This window comes from Aspergillus melleus, assembly GCF_016097325.1.
Source record: "Aspergillus melleus strain CBS 546.65 chromosome Unknown contig3, whole genome shotgun sequence".
In the NCBI taxonomy this organism is placed as follows: domain Eukaryota; kingdom Fungi; phylum Ascomycota; class Eurotiomycetes; order Eurotiales; family Aspergillaceae; genus Aspergillus; species Aspergillus melleus.
Window position 1 is genome coordinate 646012 of NW_025763372.1, and position 12275 is coordinate 658286.

The window sequence follows — 12275 nt, forward strand, 5'->3', positions numbered from 1 at the left end:
ATAAGTCCCTCCCAGAGCTGGAGGCTCGGTGGTACTTTCTGAACTCGGTATCACGGCATGTTTCATCACAGTCCAGGAAATGGAAAAGAACAGTCCAGGTAATAGGAAAGAACAGTCCAGGTAATAGGAAAGAACAGTCCAGGTAATAGGAAAGAACAGTCCAGGTAATAGTAAAGAACCGGCTGGGAGAAGGAAGAAAAGAAAAGGGAGAAGCAGGTCCGGTCGATCGGGTTTAAAAAGGGTTCTGCAGTCATATGGTGTTGCGTGACGTGCAAATGACACGCCCGCCAGGCAACAGCCTATCTATATCTACCTTGTTGAGAAGGAACGGCCATCCGGTAACTGTATATACTGTTAAAACTCCCCAAATACAGTGGACAAATCAAACAGTAAAAATGTACCATGTAACAGAAATACACCCGCTCAAAGAGCTCCTAGACTGTGTCAAGCTGTCTCATCCAGTTCCTGTAGTCGGTGGCACTCGGTGGTGTGCAATGTTGGGGTGCGATCAATTGATACGGCCTTCTCGATATGCTCGACACTCGGGGTCGCTAGGTATGAAAAAAGACAGACGATACCGGTCTATCAAGATCATGTGGGTATACATGGTGCTAAGTAGGGAGTCCGGAAGAAGGATTGCTTGAGAACGTAGGAAGTATTGATATAAACGCCTTAATCTTCAAAGCCGTTGCTTGCCTCCATGGCAAATTCCGATATGTAATGCACTCCCCAAATGAACAAGCTGTGTTACAGGCTGTAGTAGACACCTCTTTCGATAATAGATGACTTAATGTAAAAGTGTTTAGAATTTACACCACCCCTCAAAAAAAAAAAAGGCGCAGTAAGGTTACGCGTATTTGTATTTCCCCATCCAATGCTCCTTCCATACCCGAAGTTCTGGCAGCAATCAGAGACGGATCCAACAGACAGAGTTTTGTTTTATAAACAAGTCAAAGGGCTCTCAGCCATTTTGATTGTTAAATCTTAATCTTGTTGCTAATTAAGGCTTGGTTTTCATCTCTCATTATTGGAAAGCCCTTGGTAAGGAAATTGCAATCTTATTTTTAAAAATTATTTTTTCTAGTTCGCTCCGATGATGAGATGAAATGAAAAGAATAGGCGCAAAAATTATCGGTCTTGGGGGCCGGGTCGAACTCGATAACTAAACTTTACATTTTTGATAGGGGACCCCATTTGGAGAGCAAAACAAAAAAAGAAAAAAAAAAAGAAATACTGTTAAAGCTGTGGCTAACAAACTTCTCTTTTCTTGATTGACAAATAATCATAAAACGTTTGTAGGTATCTTCGTCGCAAAACGAATTACAACGATACATGTCCTTCAAAACGTAACATGGTTTCTCAGTCTCACCATTCCCTATTCGACGACAGGCCCAACTTCGAGCTATACGTGAACAAAATAGGAGATTGATGTAAGAACATGGTTGGAAGGCCAGTAAAGAGCAAATGATGGAAAAATGAAGCATGTATGCTGTATATGGCGGATATGTTGAATATCATCGTGAGGATGGTCATGATGATTGTGTTCAATATCTATGTTGTGTATATACTCCGCCAGGATATCAACCAAGGGAATGGGGAGGATTCAACATAGAGGTGTGGCATGTGATAGTTTATTGAGATTACTGATTTAGAGTATTTAGTCTTCTGCTCACCTTGTGTTTAGTAATTATCTCAGACTGCTCAGAATATGTTTAGAGCGTGTTTAGGGTATACTTAGGGCGTGTTCAGGTCTACTCAGTGAGCAAAAAGCAGCGAGGGGTGAGCACTAAAATGGAAAGGGAAGGCTGTCGACCTGGCGAGAAAATCAAGTACGTATGTATTTTTAGCATGTAGCATCATGTGTTTCTTTGTAGATTCAGAAGCTCTCTTCTGATACCATTCAATAAAAGGTCTAATTCTTGCAAATGAAACCGTTCTTATGGCCAACAGGCCAGCCAGCTGCTATTATCCTCTTCAATCAATGTTCTGAATCACTATACAAAACCAAGACAACCGGAGTGATGCAAGGAAAATAAGTATAGAAACAGGACCCCCGATGCCATGCGTATGTAATTTCAAACCATGCCCGCGCCACACCAAGTCCATCCATACATATCCAACCAAACGAAAGGGGGGGGGGGGGCAGTCAATCGCTTTTGAGGCATTAAACAAGACAGATCATTGCGTATAATGTACAGAGTAGAATAGGGAGGTGAGAGTGTCGAGAGAAAAACAAGTCGAACGCCAATAGAAAAGATAACGAAAGGAAGACAACCCGGACGCCTTCCAATCGTATGAAAATAGGTGTATCATACACATGCAGTCATAAGACAAAAAGCAGCAATGATCCGGGGAACGCGAAGATTCCAAGGGGAATCCATGTCCGTTCCCATAAGTAATACCGTGGGTTGATGATCCCCCGTCATAAACAAAAAGAGATATTTTGGTATATTATACAGAGAGAAGATTAGAAAGAAGAAAGTAGGGAGAAAACGTGTCAGGAGCTATAAAGTGGGGCATTTAGTCATTCTTGACAACGCCAACCTTGGCAGCCTGGATTGGATTTCAATTAGTAAAATGCCTCACACAGAGCCAGGGGGCAGCCTGTAGGGGAAACACTCACTCTCAAGACACGGCCGTTCAGGATGAAACCCTTGCTCTGGGTGTACATGATGTCGCCGTTCTCCTTGCCCTCGGCCTTGGCCATGAAGGTGGCCTCGTGACGGTTGGGGTCGAACTTCTGAGCCTTGCCGTCCTCGGTGGGCTCGTCGGGGTCGAATCGCTCCAGACCGTGCTTCTTCAGCGTGTTCATCATAATGTTCTGGGTCATCTTCAGACCGGTGACCAGCTCGTTCAAGTCCTTGTTCTCGGGGGCGGGGTTTTCGATCTTGTCCTTGGGCACGGCAAGGAGAGCGCGATCGAAGTTGTCAATGCTCTCGAGAAGGTCGGCCGAGAACTTCTGGATGGCGTAGTTGCGGGCGTTCTCCATGTCACGCTTGGTACGCTCCTGCAGATTGAGGAAGTCGGCCACGGAGCGAACATACTTGTCCTGTTGGCTCGAGGGTCAGTAAATTCGATACATTACCACATACAATGCGATTGGAAGCGCCAATGGTGCGACGACGCGCTCCGATATCGGTAGAAGGGAGTTCCCACCTTCAGCTCCGTAACTTCCTTCTTCTTCTCCTCGAGCTCCTTCTGGACAGGGTCCTCAGGGGCTTCCTTAGAATCGGCCTCCTTCTGCTCAGGCTTGTTCTCAGTGGAGTAGCTGCGGAAGTTGGGCTGGCGAACAAGCGGGCGGAAGGACTGAGGAAGCTGTGACGTGCGACGAAGAGCCAAAGGTGCCGATGATGTCGTGCGGACGGAGGCCACAGAGCGGATAGCCTGGGCTTGTCTGAGGGCGAGTCTTTGGAACATGATGAAGGAGGAGGAGATGAAGGAAGGGATCAATGGGACGGGAGGGAGGCAGGAATAGGACGTTTGGGGGGAGGAGTGAGGTTGACAGTATGAATTATTCTGGTCGGGGAAAACAGAACTTTCGAGTAGCTGCTCAGGTGACTGTCCGCTCTGACCGCCCGGGAACATCGTCGGGCCGCACGGATGCAGTCCCGTGACGAGAGAGCGTGGGATACTGTGACAAATGGGAACTACGTCATGCCGCCAGAAGCCGAAGGAGTATATCAATTTGAACAATAACAATGGTCTGGTTCAATACAAATGCCTTCTTTTGTCTGATGGGAGTGCAGTTGCGGTGTTTTGAGAAGACCAGCTTGGCGTGGCATGGAAAAGACTACCGAACAGACAATCGGATACACAATCTGCCTATCCATTCCTCATGCAGTAACTCAACCTAATAACACTTAATAATCACTCAATGCGCAATCACAGTGGCACTCACAGTTGGGGTCGACCGTCGATTACTCCTCACTCCTCACTCCTCACCATGTTTCCCCACCATGCCCACTTAGCCCCAGGGCTCAATTTACCCTGTGGCCGTTATAAATGATCACTGCAGAGAACCGGGCGCGTAGGCCTCGCTCTTTCTAAGACTCGTCACAGGATATCTTCAAGGCTTTCCTCTGCTTACGCTCACCCTACTTAAAAAATGCCTCTCACCTATGACCCTGATTTCTCCACGGCTGCGGCCTGGCTCCTTTCGGACCTAGCATCCAGCCCAGCCCCCGCCATCCACGATGTCCAGGCGCGCCGTATCGACATCACTGCCAAATACGCGGCCATGTTCGAGAAGCTTCCCGCTGCGCCTGACGTCGAACAAACCGTGCATCAGATACAGTCATACGACGGAAAACCGATAGCCGTGTATCGATTTGCAAAGAAAGCCCCGGCGTCCACGGCACCAGGCCCGGCGGTCTTACACACGCACGGCGGGGGTAAGATCCAGGGGGACGTCGCACTGTTCACGAAGATGCTTGCGCTGCAAGTGCAGCGAACGGGCGTCCAAGTGTTCTCGGTTGACTACCGATTGGCCCCCGAGAACCCGCACCCAACGCCCACCGAGGATTGCTATGCCGGGCTGACGTGGGTGTACGAACATGCGGAAGAGTTTGGCGTGGACCGCAGCCGCATTGCCACGATGGGTGAAAGCGCAGGCGGGAATTTGGCCGCTGCTTTGGCTCTGATGGCCCGTGACCGCGGCCTGTCTCCGCCCCTGGCCAAGCAGATCCTGATCTATCCCATGCTGGATGACCGTACCACCACTCCCATCCCGCCGTTGGAGCCCCTGGCCTTGTGGAACAACAACGACAACATCACCGCTTGGACCGCTCTCCTGGGCAATGACATCGGTACCGACAAGGTCTCGCCATACGCTGCCCCTGCGCGCGCAACCAGCGTGGAAGGTCTCCCGTCGACTTACATCGATGTCGGCGAACTGGACATCTTCCGCGACGAGGACATTGCCTTTGCTGCCAGAATTGCCGCGGCCAACATCCCTCTCGAGTTTCACGTGTACCCGGGCCTCCCGCATGCGTTTGAGGTGTATGCACCGGAGATCGAAGCGACCAAGAGAGCCGTTGCTGACCGAGACCGGGCCATTACCACGCTGTAGAGTAGGCTGATGTATACGTGCGTGAACATAGATGCTGGTGAGAAGGAGACGAGTCATACAAGGCGGAATTCCCCTTTTCAAACCTTCATGTACATAGAATCCTGCTCGGTTGACATCGAGCCGCAATGCAGACTGTTGGCGAAACCCAAGTTGAGAGGATTACCGTAGATGGTTGTGTTGCCTCCGACATGTTCGGATGCGGAGTGGCTATGCCATCCTCTAACCAGAAGGATGCTCTCGCCTGGGGCTTAGTCAAGTCACTTTTCTCTGCCAAGTTCTCATTGAATCCTCCACTGTAGGCAGAGAATTTCTGGTAACCATGATAGAGTTACTATAAAAGGAATTGTTGCAGTTGTCTATATCAAGATGGATGGCCAATGTAGGGCAACGAGTTACGACGGCCCTAGCTTTAGAGGAATGTTGCAGACTAAAGAATGGCTGTGGTATGCGCATCTAAAACAAGTGACAGGTGCATGTTGCAGTATTAGTAAAGGACTGAAGATGACTGTGTTCATGATTAGAGAGCCTACCAGTCACTACCTACTAGTTAGCAGGTCCCCGAACGGACCACCAAAGGGGCTTAGAAAAGCGAAGCATACGATTCCGCATCAGCCACGACGTCAACCAAGAATTGAGGATAGAATCTTGCCTGCCTAGTGATAGCGGAGCAGCAACTTGCCGATTAGGAAGTTCATAGCAATCCCAAGAGCAGCACGCCGCAAATCTCGGAGGAGGAGTCCGCGCGTGCAGAATTGCCTCCACTCCCAGGGCGGAGCTGCGACGGAGGCATGCGGAGAGCCCCGAGCCAGAGCCATGGGAAGATCGGAAGAGGCTTGAAGGAGGGCTCTCCGGGGATAGTCTCGTAGTCCACCATAATTAGCGGCAAGCAGACTGGACAGGCTAGTTGAGGCGGTTGACGCGAGGGCCATTACTGCGCTACCGAATCTGGCAGCCTGTTTGTGGCGATAACTCCCATAGTGTGCAAATTGTTCATTGCATCAGCCACAACGGGGTCGGCCATCACCGTGGCAAAAAGAAAATCTGGATCGTCAGGAACGGAGCAGGGCCGTGGACCGTCGTAATCGCGTCTATCATACGGAGTACGCTTGGGGGGCAGTGTAGGTGACCCTCTTTTTTCAATGTTGAGTGGAGGCCGACCGGGGCGCAGCATCAACTGAAGACGGATGGATGGAATGTCAAAACGATCGCTATATAAGACGAAGACGGAGATTGTGACAACTTCTTCCATGGATCAGAAACCATTCAAGCAGAATTGACCGCAATTAAGAAATCCAGACCAGCGATCGTCTGTTTTCAAACAAACGCCCAGAAATTGGATTTTCTCACCTGACCGCCACCTTGATAGTCTCGCTTTTCTCCTCTTCTTCCATCTCTTTCTCTTCCTCCCCCTCAACATTCCTCCTTCTCCTATCGCCGACAAATCTTCAGCGCTTCGTCTCGTTATCTTCCATCATACACAAAATGACTGGAATCACAATTTCACCGCCAGGATCTTTCCCATCCTCTCCCTCCTTCGGTGCCTCTCGCGCCTCTAGATCCTCCTCATCTTCACGACGGCCCAATCTCTCGCTGGACATGTCCAACCTGCCATCTCTCTCTAAACCCACGCCACCAACCAACACCCTCCTCATCACCGACCTCAATAGCATCCTGCTCTTCCAACCGGACGCCCTCGCCGCGATCCGCGCCCGGCTTGAATCCATCGCCCCGCTGAACTCCTTCTCCCCGCTGCCCTCTCTCCGCCGTATCATCTGTTCCTTCCACTCGGAACAAGACGCCTTGCGCACCCGCAAGCTCCTGGACGGCTCCTCGCTCCTCGATAACACCAACACACGCGCCAAGATCTACTTCGGCGAACCCACCCCCATCCTAGACGAGCAGGACGCCCGCCCCAAACTCCTAGAAGCGCCGCATTCCGACAAACTCTTCTTCATCTCGCCGCCCCCCAGCCCCCCGCACGGCTGGGTCATGCGCAACGAAGACCCGCCCAACAAGGAGGTCCACGCGAGTGATCTCGCCCACGCCCTGGCGAACCTGAAGACCGAGCAATTCGGCGTCGTTGCGGACGTGAACGCCGCCCCCAACGCCAACGCTATGGAGCCGGGAACCCCCATGTCTATCACCTCGGATAAGCGCACGGGCAGCTGGCCCGTCGCCGTGTCGCAGCAGCGCAGCCGCAGCAGTACCCTCATCTTCCATCCCGAGGACCACGGCGGCAGCCCCAACCTGCCGGCCGTCATGGTCGAGGATACCAGCGCGGCGCTGGAGGATATGGACGTCGAGATGAGTCCGATCGAGATGTCGGTGAAGAAGATGCCGCCGAAGACGTCTCGGCCGCCGGTCGAACTGATGAATTAAAACAATGGTCATACGTTTTTCCACGTTCTTCCTGCAACGTTTGCAATAACGGTTTGGTTTTGGCTGGTTTAGCGTCTGTGCTTTCTTTCTCTTGTTAGTGGCAATTTGCATGCATGGTGGGTCCATTCTACTGTTCATGTGTGAATTTGCATTCTTGCTGCGCTTCATGAAACTCGATTATGTGTTTTTTTTTCCCTGTCTGGTTTGAAATCTTTGGTTTGGAGGGTCCTGTTACTATAATATCATGGGTGGCGTTTCCTTTACAGGCAAGCATCGGCGCCAAATTGCAGCATTTAGGTTGATTGACTCATTCACTTATTATCTTTATTATCCACTACATGCACTTACCAATCTTCCTACAGACTGGCATACATACAATGAATCATTACCTATAAACCTCCTTTGCAAACAATCCCCAGTATTGTAGCACGAAAACTTCCAGAATATACTAAGAATCTACCCAGCACTGGAAGCGATGATAAACTACAAGATGAAGAATGAAAACTAATCAAACAAAACCACCGCACTCTCCTTCCGAACCTCCGGTCCCAACACGGCCGCCAACTCCGCAATTATCCCCTTCACGGACTGCGGATTGTCCATTGGCATATCTTCCCATCCGACGAGGTCCTGTGGGTCGAACATATGGTCAGCATGTGTTCTTTGTTCGTGTTTACTATAGTATATTGACTGTACGATCTAGCGAGAAAACACCATTCTGCAAGGGAAAGGAAAAGATGACAAAGAAGAGGAGGGGAACAACTAACAATCATATGCACAAACGTCCCATGGACCAGAAGGAGCCAGTGATCGAGATCCAGGGCCTTGACTTGTTCCAGGGTCAAGACGCCGGGCATGTGCAGGTCGAAGAGGGAGACATCTTCGTCGTTGATTTCGGCGTCGGCGTCGGTGGCTTGCGGCGTGTCTTGTGCGGCGGCTTCGGAAAGTTGTCGGTCATGCGAGAGGGAGACGTATGGGCGTTTGTCGAGCTTTTGGGAAAGTTCGCCGTCGAGGGGGTCCCAGGTTTGGCTTTCTGGGTCTGGAGGGGTGGTGGTGGTTAGGTATGGGGTTGCGAGGATGATAAAATTTGGGAGGATGATGGATTTGGGAGAATGATGGGGTTCATTTACCGAGAATGTATTGGGGTTTGAAGGAGCCCTTGTAGCGCATCTTTTGACAGGAGTGGATGTAGTAACCTGGGAAGGGGGTTAGATTCAGAATAGATGGATTGGTGGTAGAGTGTAGCTGACCCATGTAGTAATACTTATAATCACCTTCACTGGCCAGGGCGATTTCTCTGAGCGCGCTGAGTTTTCCGAATTCCCATTGCTCGTACGCCGGGTCGTAGCTTGGTTTCCTTGTTAGCGTTTCCACCAGTCAAGTTCTGAAGGGAGGAATCTCACAAAATGTAGACAGAGCTAATGCCATTCGGCATCAGGTCCAAGACAGCCACGGCGATCAGCTTGCCGTCCAATCGGTAGCATTGATGATACGATCCTAGCTTCTTCTCCGAGGACTGCGGGTTGGCTGGGGATCGCTTGATGCCTGAGCAAAGGAAGCGCTTGAAGTCCTTGGTTTGCCATTTGGATACATCTTCCTTGTGGACTGTGGTTTGGTATTTGAGAAAGAGGTCAAATCTTGAGAGTATGTGAGCATCAGGACGGCTGATTATTATGGATGGGCTATATACTTGGCCTGCGATATGGAGTCGCCCTCGATGTTAACTTCGAACCGATGAGCCGGCTCTAGAAGTTTCTTGGTTTTGGGATCCAGAGGTCGTTTCACGTTGCTGTATTCAGCCTCATGCACGACATCCAAAACATCGAAGTTTTGCTTCCGGTGTTTCTTTTCTCTAGGCACGGGATACTGTCAGTCTTATGGCTATCAGGGGATGGAGGATTAAGCTTACGCTCGGCTCTTAGGACACAGATACGCCGCCCTACGGATATACTCAGGACCCAAGATGAACTTGTTCCAGCGATTGATTGCCTTCCGCTGGTCCTTCCTAGGTTTGAAAGCCGAAGCTTCCAACCTAAATACGATCAGCATCTACAGACGAATTAAGCCGTCTCCGGCCATGGATCGGGCAAACACACCTCATCGTATAGTGCGGACAGCATGACCTCTGCAGGTTCTGCTTGTAGTAGAGCGTTCCCGACCTGAAGCCAAAATCAGCAGCCAGATTCGACATGCAGGACGCATCCCATCGCGTAGCGAAACCTACCTTCTCCAGCCGCGGTTGACAAGTTCTTCATAATGAACCGGACGAACGGCGACCGAGCTAGTGTAATAGGAAGCACCTGTAGGAGGTTAGATAGATGCGCATCAACCACGAAGAACGGAGGAAGGTTCATCGGGGGCAGAGACCACAACGACCCGGAGGATCATTGCAGCAGAGTCGGACTTACTGCCATCATCGGATTTACAGTAACCACAGGAGTTACGTTGGTAACCTATATCGAATAAAAATTATAGTGAGTCACCGGGAACAGTCATGAATACGGATGAAGCCAAACGGATCATGCCAGACAGGACCGATGCAGTGACAGTGACAGTGACAGAATTTGCGGGTCATGCATTGTTCGTGCCGCATATCCAGGAATTGATTGATTGAATGACGGGTTGGCGACGATCCCAAAATATGGAAGTACAAAAGGCTAGGCTAATAGTCCCGACCTAAAGAGCCAAGACAAGAAAGAGGAGGAGGGGCAAGTTGCCATACATCATGGAGGGGCACAGAATGGCCGACTCCGCGGGATGGCAGACGGACTGGGGCCAATGATGACGGCACGAGGAAGAGCAATCATCTCTGAGTGGCTGCTTACCTAGGGGTCGGAAAAACGACAGATTCCTTGCCTCTTCGGCGTCGACGATGGTCCCCATGTTGGATGTGGTGCGATGCGCAAGTGGTCTCGTTGGCGCTCAAGGCGGGAAGTCCGAAATTGAAAAGCAATAATCAACTCCGAGGGGGATGGGTCGGGGGAGGGCAGAATGAGAATTAAGAGAGACTAGCACAGAGCCAGATGGGTCTACTGAGTAGCGAGTCCACCTGGAGACTGGAGGTGAGGGACGAGACCGTGAGTCGAAGATGTGAAAGACCGAGAGTAAATAGAGGGACGAGGACCAGACGTTGGCGGGGAGAAACGGTGGATGCCGCATGACCGCCGCAGTACGGCCGACATCTTACAGTTACCCCTGGTCGCGCAAGTACACAGTAGGCACACTCGCCAAACACTTCTGATTAACGTATGTAGTTAACGTACAAAGTGACAGCAACCTGAGCCAGAGGTCAAGGCTCAATCAAGTATCGTGCTTCTAGAAGAGCATTCGAACTGACTCGGATGGGCTGGTCTCGTCTGGTCTGATGGCAAGTGGTGGTAGTCTCATGTAAGGCCCGGTCATCCCTGTCCAGGGGCTGATTGGAGTTTTTCTTTTTTATTACTCTCTTATTCTTGTTGTCTTTCTATTTCCTTTTTTTTTTACTTTTGGCTGCACTGTTTGTCCAGTTGTGGCTTCAGTATCGAGAGATGGCGGTGTCTACTCCGTACGATAGGTACAGTAGTTAGAGCGCAGAAGAGGCAATGGAATAATAATCCCGAACGAATATCTATCGGATTCGAGGTCTGCAGTCATCCCACAGGTGTGATCTGGAATTTCCAAATTTATTCAGGCACAGAACACTATCTGGTAGGTAGTTGACTAGGTATACTCCGGAGGTGTTACTTACATACCCAGACACAAATTTACGATACGGTACCTCCCTTACAGTCGATGGAAGGGGAAGTTGGCCAAGTGTCAATCCGATGCGTCATTGAATAATGATAATGATACTTACGGTGACTTGCATGCCTCCGTTCATTTAACCTTTATGCCCCTTCTCATTTGATCCTCCTAATTATTGGAATGTTACTATCTTGAGGTGTGGGATCGTTGAGAAATTCCCCGGCATATATGACATCACGTGTCGCCCCTTCGTCTTCACCATTACGGAGAGTCCAACAACTCGCGCAACGGAGTCACCTCAAGTCTCTCACCGCTGCGATCTCAGGGTCCGCATCTAATATAGATCGTTGCTGCGTTGTATCCCCCCCGATCCAATCAGTGTCGTGGGGTTCGACATCCTCGAACTCCTCTAACGAGTTCTGATGTGCATGCCTTACCGCCGTTAAGTTGTTCAAGGGGGTGTGGGCTTTGGCGTCAAAAGACTCCAGCGTTATGATCGACCTGATGGTTCTCCCCAGCCCTCCCATGGATTCTCCTCTATTTTTGATATTATTTTAAACCCTTTCCCTCCATCCGGACACCCTTGACCCTCTCGGAGCCATATCCAGGGATGTCGTTGGAGCCCCGCATCGGATTGGATCGGCCTTTCTGTGATGGCATCGACGTTCCCCAATAGTCACTTGGAGCTAATGTATGCAGGCATGCTTGTGCGTTTCATGGTATCCAATCCTTAGCTTGTCTGGACGAAGGTCGAGGTTGGCGCAGGTAAAAAAAGAAAGAAAGAAAGAAAGAAAGAAAAAGAAAAATGAGTCGAAATAAAACTTCTCTTCGTGAGAATGATTTCTCCGCCTGTCCACCTTCGACCAAAGATGCAGGACTAGCTGGTTTGATGCTGATTGCCGCGTCTTTGCTGGACGGTTTTATCCTCCGGGAGTCTCACACGTAGCGGATGCTCCGAGTTGTCTATGTCTATTTGAAGGGTGCTTCGAAATTGCCACTGACGCTGCAGGGAGGATTGATTTACACTCCGCATGAGTTGCCTACGAGGCTGTTGACCATGTGCGTCACTCTTATTGAGCACCGCGGAGGTCTCTTCAGACTTTAG

At 50.3% G+C, this 12275-nt stretch overlaps 5 protein-coding genes across 5 annotated transcripts; 2 read left to right on the plus strand and 3 right to left on the minus strand.

The window, feature by feature from the left end:
- Window positions 1-2520: 2520 nt before the first annotated feature.
- On the minus strand, window positions 2521-3417 carry grpE (mitochondrial nucleotide exchange factor MGE1; the record flags this gene model as incomplete). The annotated part of the gene is made up of 3 exons (XM_046086913.1): window positions 2521-2553; window positions 2624-3049; window positions 3157-3417. 3 exons carry the CDS (start codon window positions 3415-3417, stop codon window positions 2521-2523), a joined length of 720 nt encoding a protein of 239 aa, XP_045942879.1.
- A 688-nt stretch (window positions 3418-4105) lies between these two features.
- LDX57_005235 (alpha/beta hydrolase) lies at window positions 4106-5068 on the plus strand (the record flags this gene model as incomplete). Its single annotated transcript, XM_046086914.1, has 1 exon — window positions 4106-5068. One exon carries the CDS (start codon window positions 4106-4108, stop codon window positions 5066-5068), a length of 963 nt encoding a protein of 320 aa, XP_045942880.1.
- A 691-nt stretch (window positions 5069-5759) lies between these two features.
- LDX57_005236 (uncharacterized protein) lies at window positions 5760-5942 on the minus strand (the record flags this gene model as incomplete). Its single annotated transcript, XM_046086915.1, has 1 exon — window positions 5760-5942. The coding sequence occupies one exon, from the start codon at window positions 5940-5942 to the stop codon at window positions 5760-5762; it is 183 nt and encodes a 60-aa protein (XP_045942881.1).
- Window positions 5943-6550: 608 nt separating this feature from the next.
- On the plus strand, window positions 6551-7447 carry cbpA (putative calcineurin binding protein; the record flags this gene model as incomplete). The annotated part of the gene is made up of 1 exon (XM_046086916.1): window positions 6551-7447. The coding sequence occupies one exon, from the start codon at window positions 6551-6553 to the stop codon at window positions 7445-7447; it is 897 nt and encodes a 298-aa protein (XP_045942882.1).
- Window positions 7448-7951: 504 nt separating this feature from the next.
- ATE1 (arginyltransferase) lies at window positions 7952-10330 on the minus strand (the record flags this gene model as incomplete). Its single annotated transcript, XM_046086917.1, has 11 exons — window positions 7952-8077; window positions 8215-8486; window positions 8578-8643; window positions 8698-8795; window positions 8851-9084; window positions 9138-9299; window positions 9357-9479; window positions 9544-9606; window positions 9672-9747; window positions 9856-9900; window positions 10273-10330. 11 exons carry the CDS (start codon window positions 10328-10330, stop codon window positions 7952-7954), a joined length of 1323 nt encoding a protein of 440 aa, XP_045942883.1.
- Between the last annotated feature and the right edge of the window lie 1945 nt (window positions 10331-12275).